Genomic DNA, 20,547 nt, shown 5'->3' on the forward strand with positions numbered 1-20,547 from the left:
CCTGAAGGGGGGTTCCAAAAAGGATGGACCTCGGCTGTTCTCAGTGGTGGCAGATGACAGAACGAGGAGCAATGGTCTCAAGTTGTAGTGGGTTGGATATTAGGAAACTATTTCACTAGGAGGGTGGTGAAGAACTGGAATGAGTTATCTAGGGAGGTGGTGGAATCTCCATCCTTAGAGGTTTTTAAGGCCCGGCTTGACAAAGCCCTGGCTGGGATGATTTAGTTGGTGTTGGTCCTGCTTTGAGCAGGGGATTGGACTAGATGACCTCCTGAGGTCTCTTCCAACCTAATTTTCTATGATTCTGTGATTGCCAACCCCAAAGCTAAATTCAGTGTAATGGAGATTAGGTCTTAAATTAGTAAGTAAAAGCAGTTAATACCACTCCCATCTGGATTCTGTATATTGAGGAAAAATCTGTGTTGAGGCCAAACAAAGCCGTGAGATTTGGGAACATTTGTGCCACTTCTTCCTATAACTGTGAAATATCTAAACGCATTTATCTTTCATGGTTCCAAAAGAAAAGAGCTCTCTTTTGCCAAATATGGATGCTGATTTCAACTGAGGATGGGACTCTGAGGAAAGAGACCCTTGTGAATATAAGAGGATGTGTAATAGGATGGCTGCCGACACAATCTTTATCATGCTGTTGCAGTTCATACTCCTTTGTAAATTGAGTAGCTTTAATTAAAAAGTAAAAAGTTCATAATGAAATTCTGGCTTGACCTAGGGCCAGATATGACTAATTTAGTGATTTCCCAGGGAAACAGATTTTTCCCTTGGGTGTTAAATAAAGCAGCCCTGGAATAAAGCTAGAGATTAATTTGATGGGGAAATGATTACAAAGCCGGGGAGAGACAGCCACTGTAAACCTCAAATGACCCCCGCCCAATAACGAGGGTGAGGGAAGCTTAGAGAGGCCTGGTTCAAGAGCCCCTGGGGGTTCCCTGGTTGGGGTGTGTGTGGGGGGGGGCGCACTGCAGCAGCCGCTGGGCTCAGGGTTGTCACTTCCTGTGTCAGGCAGCAGCCAGCTCACGTCCTTTGCAGAGCTGGGAGTTGCTCAAGGCCATCATTTCATGCATGGCTTGGTAAATTGTGCAAGAAAGGACATTGCCAAATGAATAGCTGAGCCAATTTTCAATAAGGGGACCATCTGTGATCAAATGTTTTAATAAGTTTGAAAACCAGTTTTCCCCCTTCTCTTTATTTCTTACACTTCACTCAGTGCATTTGTGTGTCATCCTCTGCCTCGCAAGGAATAAACCACCCAAGTTTAGGGTTCTGTGTTTACCTGAAGCATTGTTTCAAACCAATAGGCTCATGCATGATATTTGTTTCATATAGAGCCTGATTCTGTGTGGTGCTGAGGACTACCAGTTCCCCTTGACTTCAGTGAGAGGGGAGGATGCTCAGCACTTCACAGGGCTGGTGTATCAGCTAAACAAAATATACTTACGCAATGGGTGCAGTTAAAAAGTTAGTTCTGTTTTTTAGCGGTGTTCCTGGTCTCAGCAGCATTCTCCCTTTTTAGGAACAGGGAATACTGCAGGAACCAATAACACTTTAAAACCTGGAAAGAGCTCTAAAAGTGCCCACTGATCCTTAATCTAGCCAGTTGTTTGCAATATCTCTTTACTGATTTCAGTTCCACAAAGCCGACAATAATGCTGCTGCTTCTGAGTGTAGTGAGAATTGAGTTATTTGTCTTTTGCAATTCAGTTGAGAGATTTTTTGAATTATGGTTAAATTGTTACCGCAGTGGCTGAATCCTCTGAAAATAGCATGGCAATAATTTTTATACCTAATGTCTATGGGGAAAGGTTTCAGGCAACTTGGGTATCATTATGCAAGAACTCTTTTCTTTAAAAAGGTCATAATTATACCTGATGCTAATATTGTTCTTTCCTGGGACGTCTGTCAGAGTTTTCTGCCTCAGTGTGAAAGCAGAATTTGACCCTTCATAATTAAACAGTACATCATCTGGGAGGAAGGTATATGTTTACAGATGAGTAAAGTGAAGCAAATTGAGAGAAAGTAAACTGTCTAGGGTCATTCTGTGAGTCAGTAACAGTTAGAAATAGACTGCTTGTCTCTCTGCTGTTAACCATTAGACCACACTCCCCTCAGGCCAGTTTTCTCAATATTTCTTGAACTCAATGTTGGTGTCATTTGCTCCTGTTGACAAATGCTCCCCAAAACCAGATAATGTTTTAGAGACAAAACTGAGTAAAATTTTCATATTGTCTTTGAAAGACTAAATACACCTCTACCTCAATATAACGCTCTCCTCGGGAGCCAAAAAATCTTACCTCGATTTAGGTGAAACCGCATTATATCGAACTTGCTTTGATCCACCAGAGTGCGTAGCCCCCCCACCCCCGAGCACTGCTTTACCGCTTTATATCCGAATTCATGTTATATCGGGTTGCGTTATATTGGGGTAGAGGTGTATTAATATAAAACATCCCATAGTGGTGGAAAATCTAAATCTATTTAGAAGTCTATAATTGTGGGCTTCTGGGAAAAATCCCTTTAATTCTCATGTTCCTCTCAGAAGTGTAATTTCACACTTCTTGAAGTTGTTTAGCAATCTTTTTAGACAGGCTACCTGCTATGTATGTAGAGATCCCTTTAACAAGCTTATTTTTCAATGTATCCTCTGCCCTTCAAAAAGAAACCCTCTCTATTTAAATACATAACAGATCAAAATTTCGATAAATGTCTACCTTAGTCTACTAAATCAGTGGAATTCAGTGTTCATTATAGGGATTATTGGAATAGCAGTTCATTTTTCATGCATATGTTGCAACACCTAGGCACTCTATTGTAAGTTAAAGATGTTTTAGTGTTAATTGTGCTTTTCCTGCTTCTGCTGGGTAAAACTGGCCTGTTGATATGTTTGCACCTAATTTCCTTAATTTTAAAAAGAAAAAAAAACCATGAAAATGCATAGAAATGTGATTCTGCAGCTTTTACTCAATTGAGTAGACATTGCTCACATGGAGTCTAATTGAAAAGAATGTGGCTACTCCTGTGAGTAAGGTCTATGTAAGTGCTTTCAGAATTAGACTCTATATATTTAGGTATTTTTTCAAACTTATTTTATTAAAATATCAATGCAGACAATATGTATAGATGTAAACCTATCAAAATGTAGATACAATATCTATATTTCAAAGTTAAAGACCTTAGACCTTAGCTATTTCACAATTCAGCTTTTTTGCTACCAAAAGCAATTAGAGCACATTATGCACTAAGTATTTGCCAAATATATCTAAGCTGTTTTTGATATTTAAACAGTAAACATGTTATATGCCCTTGTTGGACCCAGATTTTTTTCTTGTGAATTTAACCTGTGACTTAAGATCTTGTATTTCTAGTTTCATCCACAGGTGACTTGCTTGGCTCAATGATAAACTCTTGGAAAAGGATTTATAACTCCAATGACACAACCTTAACTATAGTAACATTACCAGGCATCTGTATAATCTTTATAGAAGAGAACTGTGTCAAGAAATGAACTAATGCTTAAATCTTCAAATATTTGTTAACAAATTACAGAGTTATATTCAAATGCTTTTCTAGAGGAACTAAAGCAGGGGTCAGCAACCTTCGGCACGCGACCCATCAGGGTAATCTGCTGGCAGGCTGCGAGACATTTTGTTTACGTTGACCATCTGCAGGGACAGCTCCCCGCAGCTCCCAGTGGCCGCGGTTCGCCGTTCCCGTGGATTACCCTGATGGGCCTCATGCCGAAGGTTGCCAACCTCTGGACTAAAGCAATGTATATTGTGAAGTCTTCTCAGTATTTTAAGGCCCAAACACCACAAGAAAAAGTATATAGCTACTGGAGGATTTTATCATGGAGTTGTCAAGGGCAATAAAAATGTTATGAGTCTAGGTACTGATTTTTGGACTAAGGTAACAGCAGGCAAGTCAGTGACTGGTTGGTTTGTACTGCAGTATAGCCCAGACACCTCAGCTGAAATCAGTGCTGCACTGTGCAAGGTGGTGTACAAATGCATAGACGGTCCCTACTCTGAAGGGTTAACAGTCTGCATAAGTGGTTCTCAACCTATGGCCCAATCAGCCCACAGCTGCAGCCCATGTGACATCCTCAGGACCATACAGGCAGGGTATATATTCTGTGGATGCGGCCCACATAATGCATAGAGCGTTGCATATGTGGCCTACGGTGATAAATAGGTTTTGAACCACAGGTCTACATGGACAAGACGAAGATTGGGATAAAGGCATGCAACATAAGAGCCGGGTGGTAGTGGGTAAATGGCATTTTAGTCCCACGTTTTAAAACTGCATCATGGCAGATGGAGTGGGATGAGAGAGAAAGTGGTGAAGAGAATAGGAGCAAGGGACTGGGGAAGGGTGCACACTAAAAGCGGGAGCTAAGGAGAGGGAAGGATGATGGGGTGCCTGGAATTCAGGGCCAGACTGGGGTCAGAGGGGCAGGAAGGAGGACAGACACGCAGCCAATCAACAGAGGGAAAATATCTAGAGTCTAAGCTAAAAGTTAGACATCAAGAGTGTCCAGAGGGATAAAGATGTGTGGGGTAGGGCAGCACAGGGACATGGTGCCTGGAGTGGGGTGCCCCTATACTGGTTTGGAGGACAGGAGGGGAAGAGGGCCCACAAAATTGCCCTTCCCCAGGGTGCTACTGCTCCATCTTCTCTGGGAGGAGTCTCTCAAGCTTTCAGCGCTGGCTTAATCCTGGGAGCTGCTCCTCTAATTCCCCTGTGCTCCAGTGTCTCTGAATGACCCCCAGTGTAGGTCAGGAGGGATGATGGAGCAGGGCAGAGGTTCCCAACTGGGCTGCCACCCCCTGTCACTGGTGCTGTGGATGTTGTGGGAGTTCTCAGGGCTGCTGTTGCTCATGGCATTGATGTTTTTACCTCCCTGGCGAGAGGGCTGCCCTGATTTGGTCCAAGTCTGGTGACTGTGGGGAGAGTGTGGGGGAGAGTGTGAAGGGAGGCAGAGGGTACCTTTTCAAGTGACATAAACCACTTAGATAATTTTTAAATGGTAAATATTTGTCTGGATTTTATTTTCAATATCAGGTATTGTTGGGTGCAATTTCTTCTTCCAAACACCCTCCCCCTCCCCTATTGTTTTTGAATGGAGGGGGTTGCAGAGAAAGGCCCCGTCTCGGATTGCTGGAAAGCTTTGCTGCTTGCAGCCTGTGTTACTACAGAATCAGTGCATGCGGCTCTGAACCTGACTGCAGCTCCCTGCCTTCCCTCATGTGCAGGACAGTGTAACACACTCTCCCGGAAGGAGGAGAGGGGGAGAGAGAGAGAACCTGCTGTGTAGAATGCACTGTAATTCTCTACCACACTTTAAGGATGTAATGCTGACAATCTGCTCCGTTTTCAAGAAGCTGGGAGGAATTCTGAGGCTGCTGTCCAGTAGCATTGCTGCAGCAACCCATACAATTGCCTTTTTTTTTTTTTTTTAAGAGATGATGCTGAACGTTTTTTGCCAAGGGTAAAAAGCAAATCTCAGTTGCGAGTGGCTTTCTTAAAACTTGATCACGGGGGATTTTAAGCGATAAAGAGCTGCTGGGTTTCTATTTACTGCAGTGGGAACAAGTTGTAGGATGAAATCCAGGGATTAAAAGACCCATTTTCCACTTCGTTGTTTGCAAAGGAATCTACTGAAATGACTTTGAGGATCTTAAGGTTGGAACTATGTGGCGGGAGAATGCAGTAAGTATTTCCCTTTCTGGATACATTGTTAGTAGTTGCAAATGGGCTCTTAGCTATGGAATGACACACATGTAAAATGTTGCAGTCTCTCTCCGTCTTTAAAGCCTCGGTTTTACTTGGTAGTCAACACTTATGAAGCTTATCGTAAATGCTGCTTTTTTATTTGCAAACATGCCATCACCCTAAATGTAGCTATGGATACTTTAAGAAGTATCTTTATTTCCCCCCCAGAAATATTGAATACCAAATCAAAGCCAACGGAGCTTTTCCTGGGGGAATTTGCTATTCTGTATCTCGCTGGTTGTTTATGATGATCTGAGAAGCAGTCTGCTCCTTATCAAGATAAAAAGAGAACCATTTCCCATATTGATTCAGCTGTTCCCTCCGCCCCCGTTATGCTTGTTTTGAACCTGTCAAGAAAACTCCTGTCCTTGATCTTGTGAATTAGTTTAGCATCCAGCTATTCATTCCCGGTTGGGTGTCTCACCCCCTTGTAGCTCAAAGCCAGACCCTGCCGGTGGAGGTAATAACGGTTACTAGCACAAAATATTTCCCCAACCTGCATGGGTGGGAGGGGGAAGGACTTCCAGGGAAGACTGGCTACCCTGTCACTTCTGATGGGGGAGATCTTCTCGCATCTATTTTTACTTAAAGGGGGGCGGGGGGGACACACAACAACTTTCTCAGCCTGTCACTTTGTTCACCGTGCTTGTTTCATGTGCACATCAGAGTCGGGAAGACATTTCAATCGCACTTTCGGGCTGACTAATATTCTTCATCTGTTTCCTCTTCCTCCCCCCCACCCCCTTAACTCTTCCCCTTCAGCCCCCTTTCGCATCTCTTCCTGCTTGGGTAGCTGCCTCCCTTGGATGCGATGCGGAAAGCAAGCTGCAGCGAGCCTCCTGTATTTGGGCCGAGGGATGGAAGCAACCCCGGCCTCTTGGTGTTGAGGGTTACAAAGAAATGCCAAACTTCGCCGCGTGCCAAATAGCAGCAACTACATTTTCTGGCATCCTCGGTAGGTTGCAAAGTTTGTGTCCCGGCAGTGCGCCGTGCGGCCAGCAAGCGGCGCTACTGCCCTGCGCTTTGAATGGGAAGGGGGGATTCTGGCGCGGCTGTCATACGCACGAGGATGTACTTTGCAGGATTTCACATCCCATTTGGAGGAGGGGGGGGAAGGGGGTGCGTGTGCCTACAGATGTAATTGGTGCAATTAATGCTTTCCAGTGCAGTCTCGTTTGTTAAGGAAACCGTGAGTCCAAGGGTGGGGGAGAGCAGCTTCTTTCCCGAGTCTGCGAGAAGATGAAGCAGCTTCACATCTGCAGGGGTTTGGGTTAATTTATTTATAAACCTTTCTTCGCTGCCTCTGCTGCTGCAGTCATCAGAACCTGGCATGCAGCATAATAGCTTGGGAAGCACAGTGCCGCTGAGTGGTGTCAGAAATTCCCACCCCCACACGGAGGGAAAGCTACAGAGAGACTCCTGGTCCTGTTGTTCAGCAGCAGATGATGCTGATGGATACTGATTGACGATGGGGACATTATGGTTAGCGGGGTGAAAAGGGAGATCAGGAAAAGGCAGCCCCCTGATTGGACAGCCTTGCTAGTCTGTTCTGCATGACGCTTCCCAGCAAGCCTGGCTTTGTGTGTTGCAGAGGGACACCCCTCCCGAGGCCAGCAAAGGGGGCTGGAAATCCCTCGGGACATGGGGGCAAAAGGAGACATTGCGCTTGGCTGTCTCGGATCTCCCTCTCCCTATTCAGCCCCCTAAAGCACCACTGGGGGGCCAGAGCAAACCAATGCACTGATGCTCAATTATTGAACATGCTGTCCCCCAACACCAGTGACAACTTGGTCGCTGAGATCCCCAGTTCAGAGATGCTAAAGTGACTGTAGAGTAAGGGAAGGAGAGCGAGAAAGAACTAGGTTAGAATAATGTGTGTCTGAATCTGTTCCAGGCATGCAGTAGTTATGCATCAGCAGCAGCCATCTGAGAGCTTTCAAAATAAAATTACATTTCTGGGGTCCTGCAAGATGGGTGGGGTGCAGGGGTGTGGGGTTCTAGTGCCCTTCTGGGCTAATTTTATGGGGAAAGTGCGTCTCCCTTTTAGACTGTCACCAGATTACAAAATACAAGTTCCTGGTTTAAAAAAAAGAAAAATGTCCCCCATGCTAATTGGTTCACTCATTTAATTTTAACTAGATCAGAAACATTAAATGGTGCCTTTCCCCAGAACTTGCACTGCATTTTTTCTAGTTTGCTGTAGACAATTCATAACACTGTCACTGGGGAGCTAATTTCACGGGATAGTTAAAATGATGTCAGACTATGGCTAAGGTGAAGAGCCATTGGAGGAAGCTAATAAGGATGCATTCTATGCAGATATTTTGCATCAAAAGCCTGGTGGGGGACTACATAGCATATTTTGCTCTTTTTTCTCATGCAATGTGATCACTTCTACAGGGGATAAAGCTGGCAAAGATGGGGAAAATTGGCTATGCTCTCCTGGTACTCCAAGCTCTTCTGGCGCAATTGGATCTTGTTCGTGGAGCAGAGAAAAGTTATCCCATACTCAACATTGCAGTGATTCTGGGGAGGACCAAGTATATCACAGAGCGAGACATCCGAGCTCTCTGGAGCAGGGAAATGTCAGCAGACTTGGCCATTGATGTCAACGTAGTGACCCTTTTGGTGAACCAGACTGACCCTAAAAGCATTATAACGCATGTTTGTGACTTGATGTCAGGCACCAAGATCCATGGGGTAATTTTTGGAGACGATACTGATCAGGAGGCGATAGCTCAGATTTTGGATTTTATTTCATCTCAGACTTTTATTCCAATTCTGGGAATTCATGGCGGCTCCTCCATGATCATGGCAGATAAGGTAGGAAATCTTTTTAAATTATTTAAAGCTTTTGTTGCACCAGTGTAACTTCATCATGCATACTAACTTCAGAACATGTGCACTGCAAGCAGCTCAAAAGAGGATGCCTCTAACAGCCTATATTCTGATCTTTAAAAGGAAAATAATCATGAAGCTTCCTACTGAAATACCACCCAATGTCCTCAAAAGATTTTTTGGGTGTCATGTCTGTAATTTGTTTGTTTACATAAAGAATGTTCTTACTGACAGTTTAGTTACCACCAAGCTGGATTCTGATCAACCTAGGAATGTTATGTACAGTTGATGACCCCGAAGATAGATGGCTTATTTAACCTAATTAAGACAATAAAATGTTTTGTCCTGTTTTACATCATGAAGGAAAGGTATAACGTTATTGGCAGACACTAGAAACAAGTGCCACACTGGGAAAGATCACATATAATGCACTTGATGAGGATAGTGCTAGTAGAGGACTTAAAGGTTTTTGATAAGTGTACAGATATTCAGGTTAGATTTGACTTCCCCCCCCCCATTAATAGCTTAACGTGGGTGACAACAGTCTCATATGAAGAACCACCCTTTGATTTTTACTTAGTTACAGCAATTCAGTGAGAACCTGTGTTACAGTTAATTAGACTCCCATGTGGTAAACATGAGGTTATGATGTGCAGGTGGTTTTGTCTATGAATTCTTAAGATAATACAAACTGATTTTTTTTAGGAAAATGTTTTTCCATAAAACCCATCCTAAGGTTATGAAAGAATAGAACCGTGACTAATACACCCAGCGCACATTCCTTACTCCAGGTGGCAGGAGCATAGCAAACTCCTACTCTATAGGACACAATCTTGGCTGGTGTTCAACGCTCAAACTCCTAGGAGTTGAGGGTGCTCAGCACCTCGAAGGATCAAGCCCTCTAGCACGACCAGTTCCACTGTTAGCATTTGTTGGCTGAATGATGGGGTAAGAAACAATCGGCTGATGCTGAAGAGCCCTTATCCCAGCCTTGGTTGTCACTTATGTAAAGAGATGAGGATTATTCAACACAACATTTGCTGAGTAGAAAGTTATTTATTAGCTTTTCAGGAAATATTTTTTCAGCACATCATACCCTAAAACCATTATCAAGGGCAAAATTTTACTAAGAAATGAGGAATGATTACAATTCAGCTGTAAACAGCTTTTCTGTAGCACTAAAACAAGGGAGGTGGGGGGACTATCTAATATTGGGTAGTAATTCACACAGATTCAGAGAAATATTGAAAATAATTATTTAAAGTGGCTCAGATATATTTTTAACAATGAAGAACAGAAGAGATGGGATTATTTATGATCTTTGAAGAAGGAATCAGGAATCATTCCTGACTTAGAAACAGCGGCATTTCACGCTTTTTATTAACTGGTGGGACTAAAGATGTTCTTTCAATCTCAGTATTGTGAGTGACCTTTATCGTTACAACTGACACTGTCATATAATGGTTCAGTTAATAAATGTTTGAATTGTAGTGGAAATTCTATAGGAGGGCCTTATGTCCACATGAATAACCACAGAGTTCATTATGATTGATGTTACTACCTTAAATACTAAAGGGAGATATACTGACTAGGTCATGGGGACTATTACTTTGTGAGCTATTGAACTATCCTTAAGGTTATACAATCTTTATAAAACTAATACATATAATATATAAATAGATCAGCTGAAGTTGTTATATTAGTCAAAAAACTTGCAGCTGAGTATCCCACCTGCCACAAATTATAAAAAACTAGAGATGGGGGTGAGAACTCAGTAGTTAATCTTATCCATGCCTCCAGTGACTGATTCAGGGTCACTAACTTACATACATATACATATATGTGTAATATAGAGTCAACTAGAATGTAAAATAAATACACATTAATTTAGATCACTAAAACAGAGATATTTCAATAGTATGTTAATCCTGTAATTAACTATTTGTATTTCTGCTTTGACATCTGTGTTTTAGTGGTTATTCCTACTTGACATTTAAAAATGCTTGCTTTCAGGTGAAACTTAATTTTCAAGATCTCCGCTTGGGAGCAAAATAGTTCTGTGCAGTTTTTTAAACAAATCAATGGAACCTTCTTAAAGTAGTTAGCCAGCGAAACAAAGCCTTTGCAGACAGATAACTATAAATTGCCTCAATCTTAGATTGGCTTTTGGCGTGTACTTAATATGTTTCAAAGCTGGGCTTTGGACATTGACAGAAATCATATTTACGTGTGTGGCTTTTTAAACTCCTTTTGGGACATAAATTCCTGTGTAGCACAGGTGAAATTCACTACATTGTTGAAGAAGAATGAAAGGGCTGGAAATGTGAAACCCACTTCCCAAATCAATGCCAGGATTTGGGGCTGAAACCCAAACTACCTAATGATGACTATTGTAGTTTATGGAGCTGAATTAGCATCCAGGGTCTGTGCCCTTTTGTCCTGTGATATTGGAGGTCACTGAGTCTGCATAAATGACAGTTTCCTTGTCCCATCTCCTACCCCACTACTGCTCTCTGCACTAGCCTAGGGTGAGTCAGCATAGAAACCCTTTCTCTAGAGCAATGTGACCATTCAGTTCCTGGACCCTATCTGTGTGACCCTAATGCAAGACTTCAGTGCTGCAGAGAGCCTTATGCTAGTCTTCTAATGCTACTGGTGACTTTCACTTGCAGATGTGCATATATTCTTAATTCTCAGGCATTTCAGCCAAGTTATTCAGTGAACCATAAAGGCACAAAAGGAGTCTATTAACTCAGTGATTTCTATATTAAGTATTATTTACAAGATGCTTAAGTGCATCAACATGAATTGGACATTAGACCTCTGAAAAGCATAACCTTTTGTTGTTTTGGTAATGATCCTGCAACCCCTAAGATTTCAATGGGACGGCTTGCACAAGTAAGGCTTAATTGCACAAGTAAGGATTGCAGGCGTGTGCCATACTTTATATTGGCAATACCTCCTAAATGTGTTCATTCAAATATATTTGAAGCTCAGACTCACTCCTTTAACTTTCCCACTAGGTTCTGCCTCAGATAGCCTGTGTAACACTACAGGCTGATCTGTGATTTTTTGCAGTAGCGAGTTTGAGTTTCCTTGTTTGGTTGTCACAGTAGGAATGTCTATTATATGTACCATATTTACAATCACATGGCCATGTTGGGTTTAGTTTTGCAAAATAATAAGCTTTCTGTACTAGTTTCTTGGACAGTTAAAAAACAAACCAACCCTGTAAACTATAAGAGCATTAATTAGCAGGTGTCCTCAGTAAACTGTTTGTTTTGTATTGATATACCTCTAAAAAACTCAATACAGACTTTTCTAGTCCTTTTGCTCATTAGAAACTTTTAATAATATACATACAAATTTTCTAAAAGGCATTTCCTGTATTGGAATTACTGACAGCCTTAAAGCTACGTGGCACGTTCCAGTGGGATTATCATTAGAAAGTGGTACTTCTTGAAACAACTCTGGGAGTGTTGAGCTAAGGAGATTAACCCCCCCAAAAGAAAATTAAGCATTAATGTATAATTATTGGCAGACTTTTTGAAAGCACTTTACATTGATAAATTACATTAATATAAGGTAGACTTTTTTTTTCTCTAGTTCTGTGACGTCTGTTGTGCATTAGAACATTTAAAACCAGCTTGATATTCCTTTTTAAATGAACATTCTAATGTATTACTACATTAGGAGTTGAAAGTATTACTATAAAGTGAATTTATAAATATTTTCCATTACTTTGTTGAGGTTTCCTTCAGGTGTTCCAATGGATTATTTGTCCTTGTATTTGCAAACTTTATATCATTTTAATGCTTCTATTATCCATCACCAGTATTTCATTATGTATATATTGTCTGTGATCTTTTCTCAGTGAGATAAAAAACAATATTTTGTGCAGCATTATACAAAACGTGGAATCACAGGCAGAAAGATACTTCCGTGTTTGAATAGTTCCTTAAAAATCAGTGGGAATAACCATGTGCTAAGGACTATTTGTGTGTTTGGGCTTATAGTCTGAAGTATTTTCTTTATTTCCCTATGCATCATATTAGCATTACATGGTTCTAATTATGCTGTAAACTCCACATCTCATTGAAGTGAATAGTGAGATCACAAAATTTCTGCTGCTTTTGTTTGGGTGGAGACATTGCTCTGTAAGATTGAGTTAACTAGGACACAGTATACGGTTTATATTATTCTTGCTGTATCTTCGCACTAAAATAATAGACTTTTTAAAAGCCAAAGCTTAGTATCTGTGCGACACTGCATGAGTTAGCAGATCGAGGAAGAACCTTCAATTCATGGGATGTGCATCTTACCCCCTTCCTGTCCAATTAGAGAGACAAGGTGGGTGAGGTAATATCTTTTACTGAACAAACTTCTGTTTGGTGAAAGAGACAAGCTTTTAAGCTGCACAGAAATCTTCTTTGGGTCTATATAAGCTCAAAAGCTTGCCTCTCTCATAATAGAAATTGGTCCAGTAAAAACTATGACCTGACCCACCTTGTGTCTCTAATATTGTGGGGCCAACATGGCTACAACAACACTGCATACATATCTCCTGTCAAATGTTAAGTTGGCTTTTTTCTAGGATTTGGCTGCTTATTTCCAAGGAAGCTAACATTTTCCTCATGAAGATTTTTCTCAGCAGAAGCCGTTCTACCAATCAAGCTGGGTTGGGGTGGAGGAAGGGAATGTTAACTTTTCCCAACATATGGGGGTGCAACGGATTGGCCAGCAAAAGAGCGGCAGTACAAGCTGACACATGCTGCCTGGCTAACATGCAGGAGTTGAAGGAGGACAAAATTGGTTTCATTTTCTTGACTGGAGGGGAGGATCAGCTTTCAGAAGTTTGGGAATTGCAGTCTATGTGATCTCATGTGCCTCAGTAAGGATTATTTACATTCAGTATCACTTTTGAACGTTTGCTTGATTTCGGTGTAACTGTGGTTAGGACTAAATTCATATGATCTTAGATTTGCCTGGTCTATGTTTGAGACTACTACATTAGCGCCTAAGGATCATGATCCTGCAAGCTGTACTCATTTACGTGAATGGGCAATTATGCCTAAATAGGGCCCCAATCTTTCAGTGTAGGAACAATGTAATTTCTCTCTTAAAATGCCATTTACATTTACTTCAACCTGCCATTTCTTATCGTGTGTTAAAATAGAAATTGGTAAGTGCATCTGGTGATGTGTTCAGCCAAACATTTAAACTATTAATAAACTGTTTTGTAGTCACTGCTGCATACGGTCCAGAAGTACAAAAGACACAACATTCACACACAAGCAATCCAAGTCATTTTAAATTTTAATTTGATGGAAGCCCAGACTGCAAAACTAGAACACCAAACCTTCGGTTTGGCATTTAATCTCCTGCCTGCAAACATTCCCAGTAACTTCTGAGAGCTCTCTTTTTAAATACTTCTTGAAGGAAACCATGTTGGTTTTATATTTAATAACCTATAAAATAGTAATAGGACTTCTATAGAGTACTTTTAGCAATTACTTCATATATGTGGAACACTCACTCTTAGAAACTTACACAGTGAGCTGAACAGAAGGGAGATCCATATTGTATCTGTCAAACATGTTTTCAGTTTGCACTATTTCTCATCCATTAACTGCACATGAGAACATGTTTACTTTAATTTGAACGGACAGTTTAATAGTTTTTTATTTTTGCTACCCAGCTGACCAAGCTTAATGAACAAGCAGCCTCACTTTATGAATTTTCTTGTTTTGTTTTCCGATATGATTGTAATACAGGTGATGGCTTTGGACTGGCTTGAGGGGAGACCTGGGAATGGCTGTTTTGGTGGAAGTACCCTGTAGGCTATCTTGAAGAAAATAAGAACCTTTGAGGGCCACATTTATTCCTATTTCTATGTTGCAACTCTAGGAGTTAAAATCTGTGATCATCTGGGCCCAGCTTTGTGTTGTCTTTTCCTGAAGCTACCAAGTAATGTGGATTTTATCTGAAGGAGCCCAGCCTACTCAATTTGGGTTGTTTCCAAACCATCTGTCACACTATTGTTTTTATCAATCCTTGGGATGTTTTCTTGATTCTTTCTTCTTTCCCCCCCCTTTTTTTTAAAGGAACATCATCACTGTCTTTTTCAATTATCTGTAATGTTTGTAGAGGGGGTAAATCTGTGCTTAAGATTTTGAGGTGCAGAAATTTACAGTTGGTTTATAACAATTAAAATGCTTGAATTCCGTTTTTTGTTTTGCAGCGCTCAAATTACACAAACCTCATCCCATTTTTCAAATGTGGAGTGAGAGCCATTCTAAATCTAATAGGGGAAAACCTGACTGCAAATCTCATGTCCTCAGATATGTGATATTTCTTATCATGTCAGTGGGGCTTCCCACCAATTTCAGTGAGACAGATGCTTTGTTCTTCTCCCTTGTGTAAATTTACACCTGAGTTAGCATGCGGCTTCTCCTGTCTAGCAGTATGTGGGACCTGGGGTGGGGGGCAGGGTAGAGAGGGAAAGATACAAGGGAATGGAGTGGTGAGTGAGATAAAAGGGGTAGAGAAAATATAAGGTAAAATAAGAATAAATAAGAGCAAAGCTACTCTGCTCTCCTGTCCAGATGCACATTATTGCTGCTGGACATTATCTAGCTAATTTGTCTGGGGCTTTTAGCCCATCTGTTCCTTAACCCTGGCCACAACTTTCCTCTCTCTCTCACATGTACATGACAAGGGTCAAAGTGGTTAAACAGAAGAAGCTTGGGTACCCGTTGAGAATAGGAGTTCTACGGCAGAGCAGAAAAGACAGAGTCAGAGGAGAATCTATCCCTGTGTAAGTCACTGGATGGACAACTAAGGACGGGAGGACTAGCTAGGTGGGATGAGGTGGACTCTGCCTAAGACCGCATACTTGACCACACATTTGAAACAAGTAATAAAAGCAAATTGTCTCTTTCCAAGGCCCTGACTATCGTATTTGTCTGAATAGTGAGTGAATCTTCCAACTTCCCTGAAGCAACTATTCATAAAAATATAATTAACTACTAACAACAAAACAATATTCTGGTGGTATTCAGCATATTCCAGATCATAAACTGGTCCTAAATCTCCTTTCTAGTAATGAGTACATGGCAATTAAACATTAAATTTGGTGACAAATTCAGGGAGAGGACAGCTTTTAACAAACTCACATCTGGAAAATGACAATTTAAAAAGAAAACCCACTGAGCTATAGTGTACAGAAATTTATAGTTCCAGGGAGAGTCTTTCTTGCTGCCACTCCATGGTTGCTGGGAGGCAGTGGGGGAGCAAAAGTGTATTGGAGGGTCATGGAGAGAGCTAGTTAAAAGATGTTAATGTTTTTGTGTGAACCTTCAAAATCACTTTTGTTTTGCATATTATGAAAGAATTTTTTTATTTTAAAAATTTCACAAATTTATATCATTTGTTGTTACAGAAATTAGTTTGTTTTGTCATATCTCTACTTGTCAGTCTGTCTTTTCCTTTTCCTTTTCCTTTTCCTTTTCTTTTCACCACTGAAAAAGGGAAGGAAAAATGAAGGCAGAAAATGGAATTTTTTTCTTTTTTCAAAGGAACCTAAGGCAGTTGTTTGCTCTATTCCTACTGAAATTATATGGGAGCTAAGGGCCCTAAACTAAGCTCCCAGGCTGATCTTTTGGAAGTGTTGTGCAGATTTCCTTTGAGAATGAGGACAGATAGGACAGATATAGAGTGATCGTTTTGTGTAACATGTTCACCCACAGGTGATAGGGTGTTTTTGTCTTTTATCATTTTCCATCCTGAAGGAAGTCTTTCCTGAATCCCCACGTCTGGCCTTCATACAACTCCCCCAACCTCTCCAAGCTCATCAAAAGAAAGCTTCTGCCAGCTGAGGCCACATCAACTCAAAGCAGCACCAGACTCTGCCAAAACAGCAGATGCAGTGGACATGTCTGCAGGTTTTGCGACGATCAACACCCACCACAACACACCTTTCAAGATCCACGGATCCTACACATGCCTATCATAACATGAGTTGTACCTCATCCTGTGCACTAAATATAGGGTTGCCAACTTTCTAATCGCACAAAACTGACCATCCTAGCCCCACCCCTTCCCCGAATCCCCTCTCCCTGCCCTGCCCCTTCCCCGAGGCCCCTTCCCCTGCTCTCTACATTCCCCCTCCCTCAGTGACTTGCTCTGCCCCACCCTCACTCACTTTCACTGGGCTGGGGCGGGGGTTGGGGTGCAGAAGGGGGTGAGGGCTCTAATTGGCTCTGGGGTGGGGCCAGAAATGAGGGGTTCAGGGTGCAGGAGGGGGCTCTGGGCTGGGGCAGGGAATTGGAGTGAGGGAGGGGGTGAGGGTGCCAGCTGGGGGTGTGGGTTCTGGGGTGGGGCTGGAGATGAGGCATTTGGGCTGCAGGCTGGGGGGTGGGGCCAAGGGGTTTGGAGTGCGGGAGGGGGCTGCGGGTTGAGGCAGGGGATTGGAGTGCAGGAGGGGGTATGAGCTCTGGGCTGGGGGTGTGGGCTCTGGGGTGGGGCCAGGGATGAGGAGTTTGGGGTGCAGGAGGAGGCTCCGGGTCCAGGGGGAGGGCTCAGGGCTCGGGCAGGGGGTTGGGACTTGGGGTTGGGGCGCGGGCTTATCTTGGGCGGCACCCAGTCAGCGGTGCAGCAGGGCTAAGGCAGGCTCCCAGCCAGTGGGATTGCGGAGCCGGTGCTCAGGGTGGGGGCAGCGTGCAGAGCCCTGTGGCCCCCCCGCCTAGGAGCCAGACCTGCTGGCCACTTCCGGGGTGCAGCATGGTTCCAGGACATGTAGGGACTAGCCTGCCTTAGCCCTGCAGCACCACCAACCGGACTTTTAAGGGCCCGGTCAGTGGTGTTGGCTGAAGCCGCCAAGGTCCCTTTTCGACCGGGCGGACACCGGGCAACCCTAACTAAATGCCCCAATTAGAATTATGTGGGTGAAACCAGACAATCACTGTGCTCTTGAATGAAATCACACAGGAGAGTGATAAAAGACAAAAACACCCTTTCAGAAAGCGATTACTGTCTATATATGTTGCCTGATTCCTTTTAAGGTTAATAATGTTTGGATTGATGGCCAATTGATCTGACTGTGATAAGGTTCTTACCCCAGAATCAGGCTATGCAGAACTAAAACTATGAAGTTCAATATCTTGTGGGGAGCCTTATGGTGGAGGGCAAGGACACTCACACTGAGGGCAAAGTAAAGCCTTAGATGTCTTTATTAGAATAATGAACAAAGCCAGAAAAGCTCCAAGCTACATCAAAAGATACAGTATTGGGGCTAGCTGTGGTTCCAGGCTTTGCATAAGCTCTTAAATCTGCATACTCACACCCTTCCTTGAGGATCTGGTGGTAAGTGATTCGGATAGTCCAGGTTCCTCGCTGAGTTGCAGGGTCAGATGGTAGAAAGCGCACAACAAAAGATGGAGAACTCCCTCCACATGATTGTCTTATTATGATTGATTGCCACTGCCCAACCCACCATGCCCAAATCTAGCTTTCACCCACATAATGTTGAGGTGTAATTACCCTATAGGTTAACATACTGATATGTGTAAATGTCATCTTAGCTTATTATCATATTCATCACCCCTTGCCCAAACGGATCTTGCGGGGTTCACTTCCATGTTCCTTGTGGCAGCCATTTACCATTAAGTTCCAACTCCTGCCATTGAACAAGCTCCTTACTTCCCACAAAAATCTGTGGGGTAATTGTCAGACCATTTATCTATGCCAAAGGTTACAGACCTGTTATACTTAACATAAACTGGTATACATATAGTCAACTTACTTACTTAAGCCAAATGTCTTCCAGGATACAAGTCTGTAGATACTTTGTGTTACAGCTGAATATAATGAAAGCAGATTCAAATAAAGACAAGGGAGTCAATATAATAAAGGCAAGCTAGCCCTGTGGGCTACAGACCTATCAGTCCTCATCCTCAAAGGAAACCTTTCAACAACACTTTAAAAAAAATGCCTGGGAGCTTAAATTCATTACTCTCCTAGACACCAAAAATCATGGACTGCAGAGAGACACTGGATTTATGTCTTATCTGTAACCCACTAACCCCCTCTTTTGTCCTCTGACTGCAATGGGCTACTCTATGTTGAATGGTCCCATACAATATGTGCTAACTACTTATGATAAACAATCTGATCCACCTTTCATTTTTCTGTGACTCTGGGAGTTCCTTTCCCAGCCCTGAAGGAGAGGTCGGTGTGACTTGAAAATTTCTCTCTCTTTCACCAACAGACGTTGGTCCAACAAAAGTTATTACCTCACCCACCTTGTCTCTCTAATACCCTGGGACTGACGCGGCTATAGCTACACTGCATACAACATTCATAATGCTTAGATATCCTTGTAGATGTTCTTGTGGCACCTTAGAGAGTAAAAAATTTATTTGAGCATAAGCTTTTGTGGGCTACAGCCCACTTCATCGGATGCATAGAATGGAACACACAGAAAGATATATGCATTCTATGCATCCAATGAAGTGGGCTGTAGCCCACGAAAGCTTATGCTCAAATAAATTTGTTAGTCTCTAAGGTGCCACAGGTACTCCTGTTCTTTTTGCGGATACAGACTAACACGGCTGCTACTCTGAAACTTGTAGATGTTGTAGAGCAGAGTGGATGTGTGTCTATATTACATCGGAGGGCATGTTGGGTAGAAAGTTTATTTTCTTTTACTCTAACTTTATTGTCATTTCTAATAGGGTCCCATTTATATTGTGTCTTCTAGAGTGTTTTCTTTAATTTCTGCTTCAAGACAGTACATTTTACTTTGATATCTTAGTATAAAGTTTTGACCATTTGCATTGCCAGTTTGTGTCTTCACATGACTAGAATTAACAATAAGAATATTTCATTTTCACTGCATTGATTTTTGTCTAGTGGGAAGCCTGTGCACGTGTAAAACCACTATGAAATCCAAAAGAGAAAGGATTTTATAGTCACCTTCCAGCTCAACACAACTTACAATACAATTAGGACAGACAGTTATAATTGGATTAAACAGAAAATAGAATTAAGGTAATCTATTTTAAGTGCACAACATTCCTATAATGAGTTGCTTTTAGCAGTTGCAGAAACATATAATTACCAGATAAATTACATGTTGTTTTTTGTATGACACTAATTATATGTTCTGGGTAAACTGTTTTGGCAGAAATATCTAAATTGTATGATGAACTGTGATGAGTTTAGCCCCATCACCTGCAAGGTAAGGGTAAATACCTAATTAGTTATGCCTTGCACCTGGGAAGTGGTTGATTAATTGCCTCCTGGCCTGAGGAGGTGGAGCAAGGTTGTCTAAGGAGCTCAGCTCAAAGTGTAGATCCAGGAGAGAGAGGTGGTAGGGACAGGGCCGGCGCTAGCATTTTTGCGGCCCCAAGCAGCAAAAAAAAAAAAAAAAAAAAAAAAAAAAAGCCGTGATCAGTGGCAGCTCTACCGCTGCTTCATTCTAGGGCAGCAATTCAGCGGCAGGTCCTTCACTCCGAGAGGGAGTGACAGCCCCGCCGCCGAATTGCCGCCGGACGTGCCGCCCCCCTCTTCATTGGCCGCCCCAGGCACCTGCTCGCTATGCTGGCTCCTGCCCTGGCTCTTTGCCACTCCCAGAAGTGGCTGGCACGTGCCTGCGGCCCCTGGGGGGGACAGGGGGTTTCTGTGCGCTGCCCCCACCCTGACCGCCAACTCAGCAGCTCCCATTGGCTGGGAACTAAGGCCAGTGGGAGCTGCGGGGGGCGACGTCTGCAGGCAGGGGCAGTGCACGGAGATCCTTGCCCCCCCAGGGGCCGCAGGCACGTGCCAGCCACTTCTGGGAGCGGTGTGGTGCCAGGGCAGGTAGGGAGCCAGCCTCAGCCCCCCTGTGCCACCGCCTGAGGTAAGCACTGCCGTGGCCAGAGT

The 20,547-nt window shown here is 42.7% G+C and overlaps 1 protein-coding gene across 2 annotated transcripts in view; it reads left to right on the forward strand.

Annotated features, from left to right (window-relative positions):
- The first annotated feature begins 1,146 nt into the window (after window positions 1-1,146).
- Window positions 1,147-20,547, forward strand: part of GRIN2A (glutamate ionotropic receptor NMDA type subunit 2A) — a 299,502-nt gene continuing 280,101 nt past the window's right edge. The window contains exons 1-2 of one of the 2 annotated variants that reach the window (XM_065411694.1): window positions 1,147-1,155; window positions 8,197-8,610. In XM_065411694.1, coding sequence (XP_065267766.1) covers window positions 8,206-8,610 — 405 coding nt within the window. In that variant the 5' untranslated portion in view covers window positions 1,147-1,155; window positions 8,197-8,205. Of the gene's footprint in view, window positions 1,156-5,706; window positions 5,725-8,187; window positions 8,611-20,547 lie in introns of those variants that run through there. The other variant, XM_065411693.1, reaches the window with a different exon arrangement.

This window comes from Emys orbicularis, chromosome 10, assembly GCF_028017835.1.
Source record: "Emys orbicularis isolate rEmyOrb1 chromosome 10, rEmyOrb1.hap1, whole genome shotgun sequence".
Classification (NCBI taxonomy): Eukaryota; Metazoa; Chordata; order Testudines; family Emydidae; genus Emys; species Emys orbicularis.